This window comes from Acanthopagrus latus, chromosome 16 (assembly GCF_904848185.1).
Source record: "Acanthopagrus latus isolate v.2019 chromosome 16, fAcaLat1.1, whole genome shotgun sequence".
Taxonomy (NCBI): Eukaryota; Metazoa; Chordata; class Actinopteri; order Spariformes; family Sparidae; genus Acanthopagrus; species Acanthopagrus latus.
In genome coordinates, this window is record NC_051054.1 from 22858768 (window position 1) to 22885181 (window position 26414).

A 26414-nucleotide genomic window follows, 5' to 3' on the forward strand; every position below is an offset into this window, starting at 1 on the left:
ACAGCAAGATTTATGTTTTAACTTGGTGAAGATAAGATTTTTGTATATTGCTAGTGTGGAGTCTGTACTAGCAAGTATTGACATGCTCACTGGACAGAGCTATCGACAGCAGGCAGAGGAGATTTCAATGCCAAGCCTCCAGTGAAATATAAGGTGAACAAAGGTTAAAAAAAATACTGCGGTACTCTGTGAGCTTAGAAATACTTTTAGTAAAAGAGATGAGGAGTAGGAGGTGATGAAACAAATCCGTTGAGGTGGAGAGGTGTTGATGCAACATGAGACATATGATCACTGGATATTTGCGAACTCGTCTTCGTGAAGGGAAAGTTTGAACCTCCTTGCCTGATTCTGAAAATGTACAAAAAAGGAGATTTTATATAATCAACCAAGAAATAAAGAAGTGATGCCAGTGAAATCTGTGCGACAACAAGGCAACCTTGTGCAAATTAAGCATCTGTAAATGTATGAAATATATATAAAAATAAAATATTAAAACAATAGATAACATAGGACCCAACAGTTACATTTACTGCCAGTTTATTTGCACAACATTTTCCCAATATTATGTTGGTAATGCTCGAATATATGATGTTGAAATGTTCTTTCTTTCTTCTTGTTGTTCACTTCATTCATTTTTAGTATCATGACCCTTCATACTTCACTACGATCATTTTGATTGACAATGCATTCACAAAAACATGCAATCATCTTATACAATCTGATGTCATGATTTGGATTACAGTTCCTAACAGCAAATAAAGTAGGTAAACGTAGCATAGACCTGAGCTGGTGACATTAAAATGCTACTTAATGTATAGATCACTGTTACCAAAACAACATAAATGTTGGCGCACGGGGCATTGTTGTACTCTCGCATTGCTAAAACTAACTGGTTAGGTTTAGGAAAACATCAGAGTTTTTCAAACTTACTTTGTTACTCATGCAGCTTTGGATATGATTGTGCCATAAGTTAAGCACAAAGCTTTGGTTATGAACATATGTGACATAACGTAACTACATTAGTAAGTTAAAATAACTCACCCTTGAGTTTCACGCTCACACTGGACACAAACGGTGGTCTCCTGGAGGAAAGTTCCTGCGTTTGTTTGATTTAACCATCCGTCTCTGACCTCCTCCATATGAACTTTACTCCTCCTTTCTTGCTGTAATACTAAACATTCAAAATATATGCTCATTCAATAGAGGTCAGGCACCTGGCCATTCCACTCTCCTTTTAGTTGTTCAGATCTTTTTTCCCAGCTCCTGAGGGAAATATCTGCCTGTTTGGTTCTCCACTATATGTTCACTTGCTAGTTGCAAATTTTGCTAAACTTCTGTTGGGTGCTTGGCAGGTAGTACACAACTGGTTAATCAGGGCTGAAAACAGCTCCTTGGAGCTCGGAGCCGGGCTGATTTGAATAAATCAAAACAGTAAAGTTTGAAGGGAGTGAAACCAAATTGCTGAGAGATGCTAAAGTGCTTTGCAGAGTTTAGGGGATCTGCAGAATTTGATGATATCTCTGTGAGTTTGCAACCATGAGCGAGATCTTTTACAATAAAACACACTCACTAGTGCAGTTTTAGGTGAAGTTTTGAATGCCTTACATAAATAAGAATTTTTATATTGCATATTATGACTTCTACTAAAGTAAATGGGGTTCCGGTACTTATTCAGACATTAGTAAACATAGTTACTACAGCAACAAAAAATACTGCAACAATATTTATCTATAATGTCAGACATGAATATATCAGAGCTGGAATTACATTATCAGTTAAAAGTGTGTTATGAGGAAATACCATAGATGACAGTTAATGTAATAATGTGGTGATGTGATTGCATTTCCCAGCCATCCAGAGGAGCATTTTATTGCATCCTGACATATTATTAGACTATCCAGCAGGTATCACCTAATTGCTTGTTACAGGGGGAGAGAAAGAGTGACAGCAGATGAAATACTTATTAAGACTGAGTGAGAGGATTCTGAGACACGACAAAATAAACTCTGGCAGGCTCAAATTTCTCTCTCCAATCTTGCTAGAAAACTTTTTTTTCCAGCCAGACAACTTTGTCTCGGAAATAAACAAACCCCAGACCCAGCCAGCCTCTCCCACAGACATTATTAATAATGACGTTATTAATGTAGCATTCTGGGTATAAAGAATCCCCATGAAAATGGTGATGAGACTGTAGATGCAGAAAATAGATAAGGTATGCTCCACCAGAGCTGTCTGTAATGGACACTCAGGTTTCTGGGGATTATGAGTCCCCCTATGCAAACTTTTTTGTCATGACCTCCAAAAAAGTCTGCTTTCAGTTCAAAAAAAGACAAAACACACTGCTGCCGGCCATAAAAGATGATGGATAGATGTGCTTTGGGGGCTGCTAGAGCGAAAATGTTGCATAAAAGTAGCTGCAGAAAAAGTACTTCAGAAAAACCTAAAAGGGGTCACTGCCCCGCAAAACAAGATTTTGTTGTAGGTTTTGAAATAAAATACTGACAGCGAAGGTTGAGATAAGAGAAAAGATAACTAGTACGGCCATCACGGTAGGCAGGACATTTCAATTATGACAACGATAGTCAACAAATCATTTTCTGTATGCCTCAAACATTTCTTATTAACACATACTTATTTGTTAGAATTTATTCAGACAGACACGATAACAAACTAGTAATTCCACTCAAGTGATCACACTGAATCTGAATAAGTTGGCACATATCCTGTCAAATCAGTTGCCTCATGCCACTCTTCAATAGTTTCGACTCAGTCTAAGATCGCGATTGTAGGGATGGAAACATCTGACTATTGGTCTGTTCGCCACTTTTGTCCAGACTGCAATATCTCAATAATCATTGGAGGGATGTGTGTGCACATTTCGTTTGCAACATCTTCTAATAAATTGGTGACCTCCTGACTTTTCCTGTAACATGGGTGTTGTTTGTCTCCACCACTTTTTTTAAATGGCTAATTTTGTTTCCATCACTTTTTAATTTGCTTAGATAAATGTCAACTCACAAATAAGAACACTCTTCTCTTCATCAGCAGCTGCTGGTTGTGGTGCAAAATTAGGAAGAAAATGCCAACAAAATGTGCAAGAGAACTTATTACTGACCAGCCTAGATAACAGAGCTGATCAGTATGTACAGTAATTTCATAATACAGTAGGTGGACTGCTTAGCTAGCTAGCTATGATAGCCCATTTTTTTCAAACAGAAACCATGTTATCTTCATCTTCATCAGATTGTAAGGCACATAATAAGCTAGGGGCTACAAGCAGAGTGCTGCTTGCTAAATAATGTGTCCTCTCCCCGTAACTGTATAAAATTACATACATATGGCGATGATAGTGTACCCACCACTTTCCAACACAAAGCGTCCTGTCGCACCACCAGGAGAATAAAAGTTTTGTTTTTGTAGGAATAGCTTAAGAAACTGGATAAATTGCCAATTGCAATTTTCTTCTGACTTGGTACGATTCAGGGGATTTTAGGTTTGTGGGAATTCAAATGACATGAAGACCCCTTATTCAGCAATCTAGTACCACCAGAGCTAGATGGATTGTTACAAATTGCCCTAGTGATATCATCATGTTAGAATTTGAGTGTCCAATACTTTGGTTTGTAACCAAATACATGCTTAACAGACTTTCCCATACCTCGTTTTTAGCAATTGCCAAATGTTACGACATGCTAAACTATGGCGAACATAACTTGATACCTTTTAACGTCAGCATCGTGACATGTTACATGCTGAGACACGTGGCTCAAAGCAGTGCTGTGCCTTAGCCCTCTTGGGGGGAACTGTGCTAAGGATTCTGGACACTTTTGGGTGCGACATGGGTCATGTGCGGGTAAAATGGAAGAAAAGGTTGGGGGGTTATAGTAATTTATCTGGCAATTTACAGTTCAGTATAACTGCAGAAGCCATTAGGCGATATGTGTTTCTTTCAACACTCCAGTCAGGGGAGTATAAACTGTCCTCACAAATCTCCCACTAACTTTTTGTTACTAATTCAGTCACTGTCCTTTTTGTCCGTCTGATCCTGTTTTGCAAGTATTTTTTCATACATTCTTCTTCTGGCATGATGAATGTCGACGCGTTCTCACTTCAAACTCGTCAAATACGGCAGCTTAGTCAGTGGCCTTACACTTCAAAGTATGACTCTCTTCTTATCCCTCTAGCAACAGCATGTGTGAACTGTTCAAAGACCCGATCCCGATGCTCAAGGGACAGTTTGCCAGCATGTCCTCATAGTCTGCTGGATATCTAGCGGGCTAAATATAAGGCTGAGTTGCAGACGGATCAGGCTGCCAGGTATGAGTTACAGCCAATGAGAGCAGACCCCTCCCCCTCTCCTTTCTCCCTCTCTCCTCTGCTGGCCAACACGGCAGCTCTCTGAACCCAGTCCAAGCATGCATAGGTGTGTATGGAGCACGTCAGAGTACATACACGCAACGGTTTCAGTATGTAACCGTGGAATCCTTGCTGAACCACAATACGCACAAGCCGCCACACGTTTGCAGCGGCAAAAAAGTAATCCTTGCTCCCTGTGCATCTTGTAAGGAGACCAAACTTGTGTAGTGTGAACAGGACAGCCGTCTGTGCTCAAGCCGTAACATACATTATGTAACTCAAGTCAACCTTGAGACTTGGTCGCTCACAGGACGCAAACCCCACCCCGACTCAGACTTCTCTTGCTCCCCATACTACTGCCCTTGAAGGAAGCTTCCAGAGCTGATGCTGTAGGTTAAATTACAGCATGAGACTTAGAGATAGGACTACTGATCAGTCTGCTGTATTTTACGCATTGCATCACTAAAAGCAGCAGCAGAGGACACTTTCGTTCATCTCTATTGCTTTGCAGACATGCACACCAGTGTCAAAACAGCCAGGAGGTTATATGTTGAAACCTTTTTTTTTTTTCTTTTTTTTTTTTTCTCATTCAAGACAATCATTCTTCTTATTGTTTAAATTGATACACTGGCTTGTCATCAGTTCAGCCGTCACAGAGGGAAACAGACAAGAACAATAAATGTCAATATATTAAAAGGTAAATTTTTTCAAGGGCATACAGCGTGATGCCATTTCAAAAGGATTTGCACATCAAGAAAGTTAAGATTCTCTCACCTGCTCACACAAAGAAAGCTGAGATGATTCAAACACTGCTGGAGGCAGTTTACTTTATAATATAAAAATGATTTCAAACGTTTAACATGTCTTTTTGGTGTGCTGAATATCCTTGATTTGTATCTGTTTTGTGCCAGCTGAACATATGGTAACAAGCTTCCTACATTCAACATCCAGGGGTCACGTCCCTCCTGAGCCTCAAGCAGGCACATATCGCTGTCTTATCATGCAATGCTTGGCCCTTGTGGAGATTATATTTACTCTGTGCTGCCGTAAGCACCTTTCCTGACAGATTATATGAATTAAGGCCTTATTATGGGCTCTGGCCAGGAGCTGCATGTACCGGTGATTTGTAATAAGGGCAGCGCTGAGGTGAGTCAGCAGCGACTGGCCTGATTACAGCAGCTGGACCTCAGGAGGAAAACCCTTGGCTCATCCACAGCAAACATAGACAACAAGGGAGGAAGGACACTCCATTAGCTACTCAGTGCTTTGTGTGTAAGGACGGTAACGTAAGACTTTAAGCTCAGAAGGATGAAGGCCAAAATGTAATTAGTAATGTTATCCAAGGCACATGAAGTAATGAGTGTATCAGTGAGATGCTTCAAGAAGAAAAAAAAAACACAGAGGAGCCAGTTTGGTTCATAGGAATTAATCAATATTTTATATTCTTTTGTAGCAAAAATTATTCACACAGAAACAGTTTTTATTTTTTTTTTTCTTGTTTTTGTCCTAGAACCTCAGGTGAGAATCATGACTATGTCGAGTCAAGTACACACTTAAATTGTATTCTTAGTTAGCAGCATGGAATAGGGTGTTACATGAAGTCACAAGACGGGAAAGCAAGTTAAAGGGTCAGTTCAACCGAATGACAAAAAGCATTTTCTCATGTACTGTCCCTCTCATTGTACAGTATCTATCCATGCAGACATTTTTGGTTTTATTTATGCAGGTTTTTAGGATAAACATACAGCTTTCTGCATCCACTCAGTAGAATAGAGATGAATGGAATCTTGGTTTTGTTGCTCAAAGTTTCAGTGAAACAATTTTCTGTGCGTGATAACTGTGGTGAGGTTTCGCAGTGGGTTCAAGAGTAGGACTAGGCAATATTTTGATATGGTATCATTATCAGGATAAGAAACTATATATTGTCATTTGGATATGGTTATACTATAATTACTGTGAGTGTTTTCTTTTCCTGGTTTTAAAGGCTATATTAAAGTAAAATTTTTATTACCTAAAGATAGTGGGATATTATTTTAGGGCTGCATTGCCTGGCCCTAAAAACGAGGATGCGTCCAGTAAAGAAAATGTAATTTGGTCCTAATTTCTGGAAAAATACTGTTAATGGAGTTGAGCTAGTCATACTAAGTATATAAAAAGGTTGTTCATTTTCAGATGAATTCCTTGCTCCATTTTTAATTCAAGTCAATATTCAAATGTTGTTATGAAACATTGTTCTCCATGTTGAATTGTATGTTATCCATTAGACATGTTTCATACTTTTGCATGCTCAGCTGAGCACTGACTAAAAGGCTCTCAGTACATCATCATTCACAAATTGCAGACCTTTGATTAGTGCCAAATTACAGAGGTGTTTCTGAGAAACTTTCTATGAATTTGCAGTGAGATGTCACTTAACTTCTCACAAATTATGCAAAACTATGCCTGTTTTGAGGATTTTATGGATATCTCCTCTCCCATTATGAGAGTGGGTGATAAAATCCCCAATCCAGTACATGTAACCTGTGACTCTGATGGGAAATGTAATCATTAATGTTATTATCATTGTCATTCTTATTGGGGTTTCTGGATCTCCGTTAAGAGAATCAGTTTTAGGTCTGTTTTTGACTAGTGCATCCAATACAATAGGTGACCGAATATAAAGTCCATTAAAGACTCAAAACCTACAATGTGTTGGTCTGTCTCAATAATTTCTGACATATCTAGCCTATGTGTAGCTCTGCACATGGCTATGTAAGTCATAAAGGGTATATACAGTTGCACAAAAAACCCAATTTCCTAAAGCAGCTGGGCAATGTAGTTCTGGATTACGTAAATTAAACAGTTATTATACATGTTGTATTTACTACAGCAGGACGCTGTATCCAACTGAACTCAACTCAAGGGCTGAATGCAGTCCTTTAAAAACTGTATTCTGGCCCTTATACCAAATATACTAAAGATAAAGCTGCTATGGTATGGATGGTGGTGTCATCCCCACTGTATTGTGATAGAGGTGGAAATATCATAGAAGGGCATCTCAGAACCTGAACAAATTAATCCAAGTCTGTCTGCATGGTTGACCACCACAAAATGTAAGTCAGAAAATATGTTTTTATGTAATTCGATTGAACTGACCCGTGAAAAACCCGCCAGTCCTCCACTTCCTGTTGTATCATATAAAATCCTGTTTCAGTAAGCCAACTAACAATGACCAAGTTGGTACACCACAGTAAAGCACCTTCTCACTGTTTGCTTCACATGAAAATAATAATATTACTGCACGATTCCCTCCCTTTACATTCTCACCTGGTTATTGTACAAAAAAAATGCCAATATACAGAACAGTACACCGAGGGAAGAAAACCATAATAATGATTAAAAAAAAAATATGACTACCCCACATCTTGAAATGCAGCAGAGGTCCACACGATATTGAGAAAGGCAAGTGTGTAGGGATGTCTCAACTGATCATAGGCAGAAATCTGTAAAACTATTAATTCACAGTATCTTACTGCAATGTACAGCTCTTTGTGAACATGACTGAACGATAAATGGGTCTTTTGATGAATCGAGACAAATAATACATAAACCAAGAAGGCTCTGTAGCATGCAATCTGGTGTAATAGATTTCCAGAGTTTTCAGCTGTTTGGCCCTTGAAAAAGTGAGTTTGCTACCATTCTCTCCCGTTAATGCCGCCTCTTTATCAAGTTAATAAACCTAAATTTGGTCTCATTCCGCCATTTAACCAGGCTAAATGGATAATTGTATTCCTCTTTTATTTGTGTTACCAAATGAGAATGGCAGCTGAATAGTACACCCTGCTGTAGGTTTAAGCAAATGATTTATCGGGGTTGATAGATTTCAAAGACTACTCCCGTCTGACGAATGTAATATGTGCTGATATCTGAAACCAAACCCTGAGGCAAACACTTTGTTTCCATCAATGGCCTTTTAGCCTACAGGGACCACTGTCACCAGAATTCACCAACGGAGAGTGCATCAGAGCAATTAAAAAGACATTTTGTCACAGAAGACATTCAACCTGAGCTCTAATTAATCGGCTGGAGACTAAATCATCCTTTGAAACAATTGCAGACATCGTGTTTCGAGCTGTTTTTGACCCATCTTGTGCATTTGAGTTTTGTTTCACTTCCACTTGCTTTATTTCATAAATAACCTCATATGATACATAACCTGAGGTAGAAACGCAAGACTGGCTTGTTGTGGTTCAGTGTTGCCAAAATTTAGTGCATGGGGATAAAATTTTATTTGAAATAAGCCATGTTTTCAATTTGTGATTGAAATGTCACTGAAAGTACTGTTGAACTAAATGAAATTGCTGCACGTTGGGCTGTTTTTTGATCGCTGACAATTACAACCTTATGAAAGAGCTTTGCCTCTGCCTGCTGATGGAGCACCTCAAATAATAAATAGTGAAAATGATAGAAAAACCCAGATGAAAATAAAAATGACTTTGTTTTAATTTTCTGTTCACTCCTCTGGTCCTTCTCGCTACTGTTGCAGTAGTCCTATTTCACACTGAGGGTCCAAGACATTGTGATGTGGAAAAAGTTCACCACAATTGAGGCAAATCCTCTGAGTGTTCAGTTCTCGTGATGAAGACGTAGTAAATCCACTCTGACTTCATCTTTCATCTTTTTCTCTCAGACACACTCTCGCGTGCCCAGTGGTTAGGGAGTTATTCCATCTGCACAATCTAAGATTCCATGTTGTTTTGAATCGGTAGCAATATTTCATACACAGTTAGACACCGTCAGAGATTAGAGATCATGGCCAGGAATCCATCCATCGACTTGAGTGTCTTTTCTTACATAATTACTTAGACAGTATTCACATGGATGAACTTCATGCAATACCGAAAGGCAGGTTCCCACAGTAGTATGCCTGTCTCTGCTCTCATGTTCCTTTAGTTTCTGATAAAGATTCATTGTTTAGCCATGGACCTCACAGTCAGAGCAACTGCACTCAAACTGTGCTTTCCATCACCCACTCAGCGCTCTCAAAAGTGGGCTTCTCATCCTCACTGTCATCGTACTGCAACAGCATGCCATTCACAGACAGACTGCGCTTAGTCCAGATGTTACTAATCCTGCGGGGGTGGTTGCTGCGACGCTGTGCTGCCCCCACATGACCCATGTCAAACGAGTGACTCCTCTTGGGCTTACCCTCCTGGGGCAGGCCTAGGAGACGGCCCAGCATGGTGGTGGACTCAGCCCTCCCGAGAAGGGGCTCTTTATCTGAAGGGGGTACCGTTGCCACTGCCATCACAGCATTGGAGGTGGTGGGTGGGCCAGAAGCCCCTTGGTGGTCCCTTGCTATCCCTCGCAGCTCAAGTGAGGTAAAGGCCCCTAAAAGGTGGTCCAGATTTTGCCGTGCTTTGGCACCGTGCCCGTGCCTCCTGAACTTACTGCTGGGCAGGGTGCTGCATTCACTGCCCTGCACACTGTAGCGGTCGCCAGCACCCCTTCCTGTTTGGCTGTCTAATGAGTTAGAAGAGGATGAGGATGAAGAGAGACTGCTCTGGAGGGAGCCACACTTGAACTCTACCATTTCCTCACGCATCACTACCACGGTGGATTTGACTTGTGGTGGGACACCATTGAACCGGTTCAACCCCCCATTGGTCTGCGAGTATGTGTTGCTCACGTTGGGTAATTTATTAGTCTGGATGCCGCTGGTCACCTTGTACCGCACCATCAGGATGATGATGAACACCAGCAGAGTGGCCACAATGATGCCACCAATGACAAGGATCATAGTGCCACCCAGGAAGCCACTGTGAAGAGACTGACACTGCGGGTAATCCTCTGTTGTGATGAACTGGACACAGCCGACGATGTTGGTGGCAGTGAGGGTGGTGGCAGTGTCATCCCAGATGGCCAGGACACACAGGTCGTACTGCATCCCTGGGACAAGATTTGTGACTACAAAGGCTCTGTTAGTCATGGGAATCATCCTGAAAACATACAGAGAGACAGAAAGACACAGCATTAAAAATACAGACTTCTCACAATGGGAGTTCATGATCAGGGTAGGGGACTTTAGTGTTAAAAGCAGCACTGGATTAGACTGTTATGCTGGGGCAGATCAAAGCAGAAGTCAAAATGAAGCCTGCTAAGTGGCTATTCATATGCATAGAGTAATTCAGTACTTCATTGGTCCTAGTATATCCCATTTGATATGCATGACGCAATAGTAATGAGATAAGTATTCAATGATCAATTTTTGAATATTATTTTAGCTCAATGTGATTCATGTACATTCCATTTAATGTGCATATTTTTTTTTCAACTCACTCTATTATTATTCCACATGTTTGAATATGACTTTGACTGTGATTTACTAAGCTTCTCTTATGACTGAAAGTATAGGTCAATGCTGCAGTAGAAGATGTATCACCAGTCAACAAAGTGCTGTAGGCACCTTTGTGTTATAACTATAAGTAGGTCTGTGTTATCCAATCTGACCATCCAACAAACCAATGGACACCGGTGAAAATATAAACTCCTTTGTGGCGGTATAATGTAACTAAGATAACAACTTTTGATCAATCTATATCAATTTCAGGCTTAAGTTAGTAATTCTGGGCTAGCCGCATCCTTTCCTGCTTAAGCAGTGCAGACTTCTGGTCAAAGCCATGCATTAAGCATATGAATATGAGTACAAAGTATGGTGTACTACACAAGGTCATTTATAGGGTAATAATAGTAATTCAATCATTGTTGTTGCTGTTGCAGCTTTTACACTGCAAACTGTCTGTTTGGTGAAATTAACTCTACTGGCCACATCTCATTGAATCCATTGCTCATGTTCAGTGCCAGCGTATGAATATGTGCACTGTATGTTGTGAAACGGAAAGTCAGAAAGTGTATTGCTTTTTAAACATGCATTCCCACATATTGCATCTTGCAGATGTGAGAGTTCATGTATGAAGAATTGCACAACTGACACTTCAAACAGCGACAGGATACACATGACAAGTAACTAAAAAAGAAGTAGATACATACATAGATAGATATACAGTGCCTGTAAAAAAGTATTAAGCCCACTTGGATGTTTTCCCCTTGTATTGCTTTTATAAATGGAATTATACTTTTCATTACAAAAACAAAATCTTTAATGTCAATGTGAAAACAGATTCTTGTAGACACTATGAGGAAATGCCAACTGATTCAAAATATATAATGTAAAATGAGGGAGAATTAGAAGCATGATAGACTGGCGACCTGTCCAGGGTGTCCCCTGCCTTCGCCCTAAGTCAGCTGGGATAGGCTCCAGCCCCCCCGCGACCCTGCAGAGGATTAAGCGGCGTACATATAATGTGTACAGATGATGGATGGATGGAATTAGAAGCATGAGTATTCACCCTACAATTAGTGAAATGGGGACCACCTAAGTGCAGTGAATGTGTCGCAAGTGATCGTAGTATAAAGAAACCTTTGTCTGGAAGGTCCATTCACTCATAATCAGTATTCCTGGCAACAATTACACCATGCACACGGAATATCACTCCATGCCACTTAAATTGAAAAGTATAATTGGATGGATGGATAAAACATATTCTTATGTTACTGAATATCCCCCAGAGCTCAGTTAAATCCATCATGAAGAAATGGATGGAAAATGGCACGTGTAAATCTACATAAAGCAGGCTGTCCTCACAAACTGAGCGACCATGCTGGAAGGAGACTAGTGAAGGAGGCCACCTAGACACCTATGAATAGTTTGAAAGAGTTAATAGCTTCAGCAGCTGACATGGGAGAGACTCTGCATACAACAACTGTTGCCAGGTTCTTCAACGGTCAAAGCTTTATGGGAGAGTGGCAAAGAGAAAGCCACTGCTGAAGAAAGCTCATTAACTCCTGACTAGAGGTCACCTATGTGGAAGACTGAACAAGGTCAATCCACCATGAGGAAAGGTGGTAGCAGCATCATGCTGTGGGGATGTTTCTCAGCAGCAGGCCCTAGAAGGCTTGTAAAGGTAGAGGGTAAAATGGATGCAGCAAAATAGAGGGAAATCCCGAGGGACAACCTGATTCAGAGAGCAAGAGAACTACAACTTGGGAGAAGATTTATTTTCCAGCAAGACCATGACCCGAAGCATACAGGGAAAGCTACACAGAAATGCAACCCTTTCTGAGACCAATCCACTAAATACTGACTTGAAAGGGGTGAATACTAATGCCATTATGTATCATATATTTTGAATTGACATCATTTTGTAGAAATCTGTTTTCACTTTGACAGTGAAGAGTTTAATTTTTGTAATCTTTTTGTCAAAAATGCAAAATATATTGACCATGATTCCATTTATAAATGCAATAAAAGGGGAACACATGCATGGGGGAATATTTTTTATCGGCACAGTATATATAAAGTATAATTTATATAATTAATTCCCAATCTGGGACACTAGCAGGGGATGCATCTGAAATTGTGTGACAGAGAGACAGGAGTTTAAATAGAGAGCCAAAGGTAATATAACAAATAATGCATACTTTGAAATGTTCAGTGTATGGCATGACAGATGGTGGTGGCATGTCTGCAAACTTGACCAAACATATTGCAAACCTATTCAAGGTATTCATCATTTTAAGATAGCTATGATAAAGTAATTAAAAGTAATATCACCTATTATATAATTAGAGGTGTCAGAATAGATATATAAAACACATATTCAGGACACAGGAGATGGTATCAGTGAGGGGCCTCATTTAATATGTGTGAATCTGACCCAAACGGGCTGGAAATTACTGCTACATCATCTATACACATATTGAGCTATAAAACATGTACCGCATACCTTATGTGTAAAAAACGTCACTTAAAGACTCTTAACCATATGTGCATCTATAAATAGATGCTTCAATCATTCATCCTTTGTTGGCTTGCTGTTCTTGCAGAGTTATGCATCCTTAGCTTTGATCTCTCTAAAGCGCCTCAACCACAGAGCCCAGACACCAGTGGGGCTACAGTCCATTATTCATCCTTAATTGCCTTTTTCCATAACTAGGAAGAAGCCGCGTTGCCTCACATGTTTGAGAGAAGTCATGCAATTTTTCTCCTCCCCCATGTGGCCCTGATTGATTTTTAATCATGCCATTGCTTGAGTGCGGGCAGTGCCCCGGGAAACTGTGTCAGCCAGCTAGAGGAGCGCAGTAGGTGTGCATGCGCAGGAAATAAAGTCATATCAATATTAATTCAAAAACAGTAGTTGGCCTCTCCGTGCTCGTTATCTTTTGCTCCCAGCTCCTAATTTGTCTTGTGACATGCACATGGATTGCACGCTTACATAAGAGCACAGAAATCTCGTGCTTCAGGTCAAGTTTCTACTGCATATAAAATAGATAGTGTGTCCATTCATTATAAAGTAACAAACAATTTAAAGCATTAAATCATATAACCACAACAAAGTTATCACTCATAAGCAGGAAAGGGAGGTCAAACTGAGGAAATCACAAATCACTATACTGAGGATGTGGAAGCCTCTAACCAAACAAGAAAATAACAAAACAGAACTGAAAATGTGCATGTTTTAGGTCTCAAACTGGCTCTCAAAATAATTCAATGCAATGACTGTTGTCAATGATTCTTGACTGATAACAGTATCACAATGCGTTTAAAATGATCACCACTCAGGGAAATAATCTTGCTGCTGCCAATCAATGAATAAAAAGGGAAAAAAATTGTTTATAAAGCACAGAGCAGAGTGGGTATGTGTGCAGTTGTATAGAAATTATAATACTAATGCATATTAAGAAATGTGCAGGAGTCATCCAAAGTTTCCATTACTGGAAAATAAAGGCGATTGAAAATGCATATTGTTCTCTTTTCTCTGGCATGAAAAACTGGCTCATTGTATGCAAGCAGGACCATCAGATAAACACCTTATTATTTAATTGACTGGGATGGTGAGATGCGTTAACAGTGTTTGAACAAAGTAATATCTTTCTTCATTACTGTGGTACAGTTTAATCTCATACTCTCAGCTAATAACCTGGACTTTTTTGCCTTCCCGTATTCAGTCGATTATCTTTCATTAAACGGCTCTTGCTGGAATGCACAGCAGCTACAGGGAAATTGTGTAAGGCCATGGTGCAGAATATATTACTGGGTTAGGTGTGGTGGGATTCAACATCAGTTGTCACAGTGTAAGGGAAGGCATTAGACTGACAGAATACTGCATACGGCACTTTACCAAATTCCACACTCTTCTGATGCCATAAATGCCATCTATAGCATAGATGAGGCTAGTAATTCTCCGATTGTGCAGTTTTGTTGCAGTATATCGAGCTACTGGAGCCCAGTAGTGGAAGGTACCTACACTTCCTTAAGTACTTGTACACAATTATTTCCATTTATGCGACCCTATGTAAAATTAGCTTAATCAGTAGCAACATTAAAGCTGTGAACACAAGAAACAACAATTACATAACACAATATTACATTATTCTGAAAGGGACCTGTCAGCATGATGAATACTTTCATTTTTGCTACTGTACAAATACATTTCGAAGGTAATATTTTTGTCATTCCCCTTTAGCAAAAAATTCAATGTATCACTCTTCCTTGTAACAGAGTATGTCTGCACCGTGGTAGAAAATGTCTATGACTTTTATATATTACCAGAATAAAAAGTGTAAGATAAAATGTTTCCAATCGATGTACATACAGGACTTATATAAAATGGATCTGTGTTTGTTCTAACAGCACAGGCCAGTATATTGGATCTTTGTTAATGCCTTTCCCAAATTGATTAATGTGAAACGGCTTGGCTCTTTTCTGTATTTTCCAGCTTATTTATCTTTCTGAATGTCACTACTTTCACTGTGTCATTTGACACAGGAAATTGATTTTACAGAGCCCAAAGATCTCTAGCCGTAGTCTCCAAGCTTCCACTTTATGGACTTGAGGAGCTTATGAAGGATACATTAAAATGAGGGTCTCTAATCCTTTTTCTTTTTGGATTTCTAATTAATGGTTCAGGGCAAGGATTTCATTTTGAGTTTCACTTTTCTCAAAAACATGCACTAGCTGTTCATTCATTTGGTGAAAGCAACTGTCCATTTAAGGAAAAAGAAAATGTCAAGACAGATTAAGCAAATATAAAGTTGCTATCTCACAGACACATGGAGAAAATGATTTTGTATTCCCCCGGCAAACAATCAGCAATCGACACAAGAAGCTGAGCATCTCGTATTCAGTTGTTAAAGATTATACCTCAGGCCTAATTTACCACTTTGACTGGAAAGATCTCAGCCCCTACTTGGCTTTAATCAAGATTCATTAATTATCCTTACCTGTAAATGAGGACCTCATCATCAGAACAATTGTACTGAAGCTGGTACATTTTGACCTTTGGGGTTGATTTGTTAACAGTCCATTTGACTAGAGCCGAGACGGCAGTCACCTCTGATACAGACACCACCTTCTCTGGCAGAGGTTTAGGCTCTCTCTCTTTACTGATCTTGGTAGAGCTAGTAATGTCCGACAGCCCTGACTTGGATTGTGTAGTACGGTTTGTACCATTACTAAGATGAGGGAGTTGAATAATTGACAGCTCAATGGAGGCTGTAGACTCCCCAGCAGCATTGGCAGCTATGCAAGTAAAGGTCCCATAATCCTTCGACGTGGTGATTATAATGTCCAGGGTGCCATTTTCATACACTGTTGCACGGGAGGAGTTGCTGATCAAACGGTCGTCAGGAGCAACCCAATGCACAGCTGGCATCGGATCACCGACCGCTTTGCAGCGCAGGCTAGCCGTTTGGCCTTCTAGCACTAGCAACTTGTGAGTGTGTTGTGTAATTAGAGGGGGCTCACAAACAAACTCCTCCTCACGAACAGACCAAAAGTAGCGGCCCTTTAGACTAGCAGGAGAAGCGCAGGTTTCCATATCATCCTCGCGCTCCAGCCTTCGAAGCCAAAGTACTTCACAGTTGCAGTGCAATGGGTTTCCACCAAAGCTGAGAGAGAGCGGAGGTGCATAAGGAGTGGCCATCATCACAGTGCTCTGAGAGCGTGCAAAGATGGGGTCTGGCGGGAGTTTCTGGAGACGATTGGAGGTGAGGTCCAAGCGGGCCAGTTTATCCAGATCTGTAAAAGTCCCCTCGGCAATGAAGGAAATTAGGTTATGGTCCAGACTCATCTGATGGAGGTTAACCATCTTGCGGATGGCTTCCCAAGGCACACTGCGTAAGTTGTTATATGACAAATCCAGATCCTCCAGTGTTTGTTGCAAGTCGTCAAAGCTTGCTTTGGAGATCTGATTCAGCTGATTGTTGTTGAGGATCAGGTGTTGAAGGTTGATCAGCCCTCGGAGGTCATCTGGTCCCAGCTCTGTCAACCGGTTGCTGTCGAGGTGCAGGGATCTCAGGGTCTCTAGGTCAATGAAGGAGAAAGGCTGGATGGCGCTGATGGTGTTACGAGACAAGGTGAGATCCACCAGACCTGTCATATTGGCAAAGTCCTGAGTGGTGATCTTGAGGATGAAGTTGCCGCCCAGCCGGAGCTCCACAGTTCGCCGGTCGATGTCTGACGGGACAAAGAGCAGGCCTTTTGAGGGGCACAGTGTCCCCAGAGACTCTGAGAGGTTCTGACAGACACAGTATTTGGGACATGCATGGACCATCGTAACTGCGGTTCCCAGAAGCAGGAGACTGATGACCACTTTGTCCATGTTAGTTCATACAAAGGGGACCTGTAGAAACAAAAGAGAACAGAGAATCAGTTTGAATTTGACATGATGATCAGCTGAGACACAGTTTCACCACTGTACATATTTACGGCTTCCTATGACAGACAGTGTTTGGTTGCACAAAGCCGCACGATGATTTCAAGCTTAACGGCTAGTCATTCTACAACACAGGGTTGTAAACAAAATGCAAGTTGCAGTCCACTCATGAGGAGTCCTTAAGGAAAGCAGCTGCTCTTGTCTGGTGGTATGGCAGCAGACTTCTGCCGGACAGCGGCAGGGGGCGCGGCTTGTGGCGGCTTTTGGTGGCTTGTGTGGGTGTTGCCTTTAAGTATCCTTTGGGCTCTAAGCAGTAATCTCACTTATAAGATATCACTAACACTCAGTAGATAGTTACATGTGATGATTATGCTGTTGGGCAGTTTTAATCAGCCACTGCAGGGCCCTCCTGCCCTGGGCTGTGCCAGGGTGCCAGTTTGTGATGTGTTTGGTGTCTAATAACAACAACATTAAAAGAAGATAACCCTCTCATTCATAGATAGTTTCATATACTCATGCACAAAACATAACAAAACAGCCGCAGTGATATGTGTGTAGTAGCAGCGACAAATCCAGGTCAGATCAAATTAAATTCCACCGTGGTCTTTGGACCATGTAGGCAAAAATTGCTCACTTGATGAGTCGGACTGATTGTCGTCCTTGAGGATTTTTTTCACATTAATATTCTCCATTATAACATTCATATGCATGTCTTTTGCAATGCAAAGAAGGTGTGAGAAATCTTATGAGGATTCTCTGAATGAAGGTCAGGATTAAACAGTGCTAAGAAGCTATTTTTAATGGTGTACATGCTCATACAGTAAGCTGTCTTTAGAGATATACTGTTATGTATGCAATGGAAACTAGTTCAAATGTAGGCCACATGCATGTTTATTCAGTGAACAATGGAGTTCTTCAGATCGCTGCATCATCTCGCCGGTGTCAATTGTAAAAAGTTTTGATTTTAATCCTGGACAGTGTCTTCTTTCGCCTTTTGTCGTATTTGTTCACTTTCCTCATCATGTCTGCACTGTTTTAGCAAATGTTCATGTGGTTTGGAAAGAGAATATTCCGCAAGCCGCAGGTGTGAGACTTGTCAGAGCTGGCCGACAAATTCAGCATGCATCTGTGAACGCCTTAACAACCCCCACACCTGGCTGATTCCTCCAAATGGATGGCCACGCTTGGCTTCATCCAATGAGTTTTTGATTCCCCCAGACATTTGTATCATTAATTCCTAATACACTCAAAAACTAAAAATCAATTTCAATCATCTTTTTTTTCTTTGTTTCTTTACATCAGAAATATTTATCAATGGAAAACTCTACCCTCTAGTCAGTTTTGGTTGTCACTAGCAACAAGGGGAGGGACAGTTGCAATGTTTTAACCGCATGTTTGTACTATCATTCACTATCTTTCAGAAGTGTGGTATGCTGCACGAGGACTCATTATCTTTGATAACCTGCAACACCCCTTGATGTGGAGACTCTGCTTTTGAAGAAGTCACAATTACAGGAGGCAATATGCATAAATAGACCCTCTCTTTATTGATACCAGTGTGTAATTACATCATGAAGTGGCACTGCACCTGGACTGTGTGTTTTATGGAGATAATTAGAAGGAAATACAAGGTAAGGAAAAAGAAAGTCATTCATGGAAAATGCGATAAGCATTAAAATGAAGAAATGAATCCATAACAGTGAAGGAGATGACATCTTTACAGACATTATGTTCCTAACATTAGGTACATTTCTGATGGGACTTAATGGAATAGAGGTTTGACCATACTATCCCATTTTCGAGCCATTTTTCCTCTCTTTTAAGTCTATATAGCGCTGGTGAGCAATCTTTTGTGATTTAAGTCGACTGTCCTTTTACAGCATTCAACATTTGAGGTAATCCATTGTGCTATTGATGTACTAATTTTAGCTTTGACTGTATCTCAGCAGCCCTTTATATCAGAGTTCAATCAACGCTGCAGACAATGTTGTGAACGTCTGTGAAAAAGATACTTATTTTAGCCAAATAATTGCAGACTTGATGCATACTGTTCTGACCCTCTCGGCACTAATCCCTGCACAGCCTCGTGGTGAGAGCTGTCAGCGATGACAGACTGTCAAAGATTCTCTCATGGATTCATTTTAATGGATAGCATCATGAAACGACAGCTGAAAAGCCTTTTTTTTATTGTATTTTGATCTTCCTTTACCCTGTGTAGGGACAGTTGTTGTGGATAAGCATTTTCGAAAACTGGGGGAAATATACAAAACTTGCAGAAATGCACACAGAGCTGACTGGACGTAGTGGAAAAGTTCAGTGTATTTTCCAATCCAGTGAAAAAAAATCATTAAAGCGTGTGTCATTTGTGAGTACTTTTGTGGTTACTGGGCAGAAAAAAAAAAAAACAGGTGAGGAGAGGCAGAGGTGACCTTTTAGGGATAGAAGAGGTTCAGGCACAAAGAGCTGAGAACCATGAATGATGTTTAATGCCTGTGTCCATTTACTGGTGGCCTTTACCAAGGCTGCAATACTATCTACAATTCAGTGTTAGAGACAAAGAAGTAGCTGAAATACCGACAAGCCCACGTTCAGTGCATCAGTGCGGATGACATATAGAAGTGTGAAATTCATTATAAACTTATTTGAATGGTTGTGACCCTCTGGCTCTTAGTGATTACTGTGCCTGCCATCATCTTTGCTACTGACAATACAGTAAGCTTACTTGGCTTTTCATTTCACATGTGACATGTAATGCATAAGTACAATCTACATTAAGTTATTTCAAAAAATCCATATATATTGAATGTCTGAATATTTAACTTCAGATAATACTTGTTGTGGTATCTGTGAATCATAATAATGGACCATTTGTGAAACATCTCACCCGACTGGCAAATCTCCAGTAATAGTTCAGCAAACGTTACTAGGCCCAGCAGGCCTGTAAAGCTGTGAAGCTTTCTCCACGTGTTAAAGCAATGAGCACAGGGCTCTAGGTTGCACAATACTTAGCACTTAAGAGTTTTATGTCTTTTGTTATCACCTCTGCAAGAGCTGCAAACATTTGCATCAAAGCATGATTGCCTAATTAGCTACTGACACTAATCACATCAACACAGCATAGGTTCAGGAACATGAATGGGGAATGAAGCCATGTCAGTTGTCAGCTCTGTGGCTGAATTCCATCTATTCTTAATCTGCCACCCCAAGGTCCCTAATAGATAGACCTTGATTAGAAATGGCTGTTGTTAGGGTTTTACTGCTCTCACTGATACTCATATGTTCAGTTAAGTTCCTTGGCAATACTCTTATCAGTTCTTTTTCATTAATTGCTTATTTTATTTGTAAAATAATGAATAAAAAAATAACCATATTGTGTCTTGAGCAAAAACAGCAATGTTTACAACAGCAACAGCTACCTTAAATCTCAGTAAAATAAATCATATCCTTGAGATAAAAACATATTGACACATATAAGAAGGATGTCACTCTGCTGATTTTGACTTTTACCATACCCTCACACATTACATCTGAATTCATGTGTGTTAAACAAAGAAACACAGTTATAAACAAAAGTCAGCAGCAGTCACCCTCCCTCTGGTTTGTCTCAGCAAGAATACAAGACAAAGTATCTATCCCTAGCTGTGGTCCCATCCAAACCTGGACCTGTAATAAATAATTGACATAATTGTGTTTTCCATTTTAACTATTGCAGCGGTTTTTTGTTTGTTTGTTTGTTTGTTTTTGTTTTGTTTTTAAACTCAGAAAGGTTTCTGTTTCAAAATAAATAAATAAATAAATAAATAAATAAAATAGAAAAGATAAATAAAAAGGCTTGTCAGAGCTGTTGTGGCAATAGTCAGTTAATAATTGAAGATCTCAGGGGACGCATTAGTTTTTATTAGTATGTAAGGAAAATACAACGACTGAACCTGCTGTTTGTAAATGCATTGTTCTAGTTCTTTTTTCAGCACATTTCATTCATCTTTACATAATTCTGTTGAATAATAGAGTTGAATTTAGACTTCCTCCACACAGTACACCTTGAAACGAAATGCAAATGAACTCGAGTTGAACTAATGTGTTTTTTCTCCATTCTGGCAGCAACTTTGTTTATATGCATCCATTGCTTTTATTGTTTTGTACTTCCCTCTGCAGAGACTGTCCCAAAACGAATGCTAGACATCCTGTGCTGACTGCAAATTGGCACATTTCTTCCGCTTTCATGCTCTCAAAAAAAACAAAAAAAAAAACCAAAAAGTGCTGTTGTTGCGTCTATGAATGTAAAAGGACATCACTTTCTCAGCAGAACAGGGATTTTCTTTTTCAGAGAACAGCCGATAATGTAGTTAGAAAAACACATATAAAAGCTTTTAACAATTAGTGATTAGTTGAGTCATTTGTCGTGGTGTCAGTATAAATCAGTTGTGCTGGCATTAAACCAACAGCACTACAAAAAATGTATTTCATATTTAGATCTATTTTAATGCTTTTTAAACAATATCTGAGAAAATTAAAGGTTTTTCATTCTTTCCCAAATTAATATTGTGTCTTGATAAACAAAGATAACAACACTAATTATGTTACTGATTGTGGGTTTCATGAAGCATGCAACTACCTGGCATGCATGTGTGGAAAGTGTTATACCTCCAAGGAAAAGAAACATGCAGCAATGTTACCATATTCCACATTTTCTTTTTTTTTTTCAGTTTTTGTAAGCCTCTCAGTCTTTTATAGTGGATACTAAGTATACAAAGCAACACAGAGAAACTCTAGATTACACTGATCAATTGTTTTATGTACATTTCCTGAAAGGGAGGGTGTATTTATGGAACCGATTTCCCGTCAGTAGAAAATATATCTTATTGACCGATGATGGGTATTGATTGGTCATCTGCTTTGAGTCAAGTTTGTCAGGTCAGTTTGCGAAACTGACTCCACGTGGACTGCATCCTGACCAGTATGAAGAAAAAGTGTTGTAGACCAGAAAAAACAACAGACCAAAAACACATGAAACAGAAAGTGAGCTATAATAATCAAGCTGAATAATAATAATAATAATAATAATAATAATAATAATAATAATAATAATAATAATAATAATAATAACATCATTAATGGCTAAGAACTAAAGTACAAACCAGAGTGACAGGAGGAACATAGGCAGCAAACTCAGATAAGACACAAGGAGAAAAACAGGGCCGGGAAACACACATGAAAACACAGATGAACCAACAAAGAGTGAGGGAGAATATACAGACTCCAGTCAACGCAGTGCTGAAATGCCTAACTTCCAACCTCTAGGCATTCCAGGTGTTGCGCCAAAACTTGGTAAACAACTTGACTGTAACAAAAGGAGGTCTCTTTGACAAGTGTACACAGGGTGAACTCTCAGCTGTGCAGCCTCCTTGCATTTTAAATAAATAGTAAAGAAGGGAACTGACACATTGGGTGACAGACATTGTTAATGACCTACATTTTATCTTACTGCACTTTTGACACTTGAATATTCCATTCACTTGCCTAATACAAATACTGTCATCCTCGCCCCTCCTCATGTTTGTGGCGATAGTTGTGTGACGTCAGACAACTGCTACCTCATGATGTCAGAGTAGATGGGTTTTGCGCCCTGTTCACAGCGTTGAGTGGCGCTCCATTGTACTTTTTCATATCAGAGTTTTGAGTTGTCTGGACAGCAGCACTAATAAGAGGGGAGACTAATAAGGGTAAGGTGAACCTAATAAAGGCAGTATCAAGTAGCTCTTATTGTATACTTTACATTTGATTCTTCTTATTTGTCTGTCAATGCTTTCATTAATTGCATCCTGTTTATAGTGTAATGACTGTGCAACAATGTTTTTTAAAGATATTTTATGATCAATATTATGATTATTATGTGCTGTTAACTTCCTCGAGTCTCGTCGTGACAATGAGGTTGCCAGGCAACCAGCAGAGACTTACAGAGAGTTACAACAAACCTAGTTTGCAGATAGACTACAGACTTAATTACTCAGAAGAGGCTTTTCAAATAGGTACTGCCAAGGAGCAATCTACTCTAGCTGCCAAATTAAATGTGCATTAGCCTACAGTACCAACACAAGTAAAACCAGCAGCGCCGGCTAGCATCATGCAGCTGAAGCTCATTAAGCAAAAAAACCTGAATTAAATAATTCTCTGTTCATCAATGCATATTACTTAATCTTTGAATCTATCAATAAAAACAGATACTGGGATTCCAGACAGTCATAAAAGTTAAACAAATAGTCTCAAGGAGGGTTAGCATGTACACGTATTTAAGTAGTAACCAACAATCAAATTATGAATCAGAAAATGTGCACAATATGTCTCCTTTAATATCTGTGCGAGCTATAGACTAGCTGTTTCTCCCTGCTTTCACTCTTAAGGCTGCTTGGTTCATATTTAACAGACAGACATGAGAGTTGTACCGATCCACTCATCTAAGCCTCGGGATGAAAAAGAATGAATACATTTCACCAACTTTTGACTTATTCCTGAGCCTCAGCGCTCCTGAAACCTTCCCTGTTTTAGACACTGGTCAGAACACACGAGACTCTCCTCAGCGGTAAAACAACCATCTTCGTTATTTGTCCATATACCAAATAAAAAAACCCCGCTACATTTCAGATGAGATGAATATTCCTGTGTATCGTGCAACTACAAACTGCATGTGACAGGAGAGGTGAAAGATTTCACTTCTTCTCCAGAAAACAATCCATTTTTTTTTCCTTTTTTCTACACCTTAGCCAAGCTTTTGACCCAGATCACGGTCTATTTAATCGAAAGGGTGGCATATTAAAGAAACCATTGATGACATGATTCAATTCTGTATTATTTTATCAAGCAGGACCAGTATAAGCGCTTGAGAATGCATCACGAATGGGAGAGGAAAAAAAAAAAAAAAAGCAATGACAGGCAGGCGTGGCAGAGAGATACTGCGAGTTTGTCAAAAACAAGGTGTGTTGTGGGAGTGGGAGTTTGTTGAACAAGGGTAACCTTCACATGAACATACCCGCACAGCTGTGTTGCCATCTGTTAGGACCGACAGTGGCTATTAGTACACTTGGATATTTGCCTCAGAGAGAGGGAGGTGGTCATTCTGATGCCTTCAGTGTCTTCTCCTCAGTCAGTCCACAGCTTGATTGTGAATTGCTACGTCTGAATCTAAATTTTACAAATATCCCCCTCCTGGAACAGTGAGGACAGCCCCAGTCCTCCAAACAAAGACCCTCCTGACTGAGCTCTTTGCCTCGGTGATATTTGCAGTTGTCAGCTGTGTTCAGTGGTGTAATCTTCCAACACACAGAAGGGAGGGAGGGAGCGAGGGAGGGAGGGAGGGGAGACTCCTGTTGTCTACTAAACAGCATTGAGTGAGCAGTGAGCAGAGAGAGCTGGACTCACTAGCCTCACATCTTTTCTCTTTCTTCTGCCACGCTTTGATAAAACGTGTCACGGGATGACAGCTTGGTAAACCTGACTGTGCCGTGTACAAACCACTGATGTCAAGTTGCATCATTTGTGGTTGCTGACGCTCAAAACTGTGACAGCAGTTATCTCTCACCGCTGTTCGGAGCACCCAGCACAAATAAATTTGCCTCGTGCGGGCCTTAAACTGACAGAATAACAGCTCTTTTCCTTTCATACCCTGAAATCTACAATCTGGCATCTTTAGGAAATTACATGTAAAAATGAATGCGATGTGCAGAATCTCTCACAAGGTTTTCCAGCTGCATCCTGTGGAACGTGGAAAATCTTGACAAAAGATGGAGATTATCAGAGGAGAAAATGGAAGCAGCGCGTCGTGGCTGAAACCCTGACGCTTCCCTGGATGATAACCAAAGTAATCTCTCTGTTCAATCACATGCAGCCACACACACATTGTACAAAGTCGTCTGTGTCTGCTGGATAAGAAAGGACCACCTGAATGGGTCTAACTTTCTAGAACAGCGACAGCCAGCTATTGACATCAACCAGCTGTGAGCCTGTCATGCTGCTTACTTTCTCTGAAAAGACTCTGGGAAATAGAGGCAGACTCTAATCAGAATATCTGTGGACAAGTGCTTGAACAGACTAGAAAAGAAAAGAAAGTCTGTGAGCACTGGTTAAACTAAACAGGAATTTAGGGCTACAGAACCCATAACTTTGAGGTTGCTCACATAAACCGATGTTACTATAACTGAAATCATTGCCAAATGCTTTCTGGCTTGTACACAAGCAGGTCATCGTGAAGAGTTTTGACACAACACAATCTTACTTTTTAACCTCCTTCATGTTGGACAACTGCTGTCTGTCTATTAGTGTGCAATCTATTGAGAGAAACCAAAATCAGTGAGTCTCGCTCTCCCAAATGCTTGGACAGTAAAGTGAATGAGGAAGCTTTCAACCAGACAGCACGGAAGATCCACTCATCACCGTTTCACTGATCCAGTGTCCAACCAAATACGACGTATGGTCACAATGTCCCCTTCTGTTCCTGAGTTATGGTGTTGAATAATGGTCAGAAAAAATGGTTTTGCAGAACACTATTTTGTCACAGTGAAGCTGTCCTATTAGATATAATCACGTCATTATTTTATTCACTTAGACATTTGTGTGTTTCACAGAGTTCAAATGAGGTGATCCTCGAGTCCAAAGGCAGTTCTCTAATTCCACCATTAGGATGACAATGAGATGAGAAAAATCCAGTTTCTGAAGGGGACATCAGAGGTGCCACCAAAAGTACGGTTGTATGAGAAACCACAGGTGGCTGCTGTTCAACTGTACCGGAGAACTGGAAGATAAATAACTTCAGGGTTGGATTAGCATGTTCGAAGATTCAGCTGCTAGACAGCCTAGCATTATTGTGGCCGCACTGAGTCACAAGATTCAGCTGTGAGGTAATGGATGGAACAAAGTGCTGTCTGGTTATAACTGTACATGCTTTTGTTCCGTTGAGTGGTACAAGTGAATTAAAAAAAAAAAAAAAAAAAAGTCAGACACATCTTTTTATTCAAGTTAACTTTAGCAAAGGAGTTATCTACTAGAGACACCACCACCTCCACGCTCCCACAGACTGCTACACTGACTGCAACATCGCATTGAGTGCTAATGCAGAGGTGTGCAGTATTGGTAGGCAGTGGACCAGACCACTGTGAGGTTTATGAAAAACGTGAGGAGACAAGTAAACTTTACGGTTTAGGGTAAGTACGACTGATTCATAAAGCTAAGATGCTTGTGGAAAGCAGAAAAAAAAAATCACTTTGCTAAATGTTTTATCTGGTTTAGATGTAAAGATGAAGTCAATATCAC

The 26414-nt window shown here is 40.1% G+C and overlaps 1 protein-coding gene across 3 annotated transcripts in view; it reads right to left on the bottom strand.

The window, feature by feature from the left end:
• Positions 1-5784: 5784 nt before the first annotated feature.
• LOC119034220 (leucine-rich repeat and fibronectin type-III domain-containing protein 2) overlaps positions 5785-26414 on the bottom strand; it is a 133732-nt gene continuing 113102 nt past the window's right edge. For all 3 annotated transcript variants that reach the window (XM_037125032.1, XM_037125030.1, XM_037125031.1), the window contains 2 exons: positions 15679-17078; positions 5785-10334 (listed from right to left, as the gene is read on the bottom strand). In XM_037125032.1, the coding sequence (XP_036980927.1) occupies positions 9344-10334; positions 15679-17057 (2370 nt within the window). In that variant the 5' untranslated portion in view covers positions 17058-17078 and the 3' untranslated portion in view covers positions 5785-9343. The remainder of the gene's footprint in view (positions 10335-15678; positions 17079-26414) is intronic.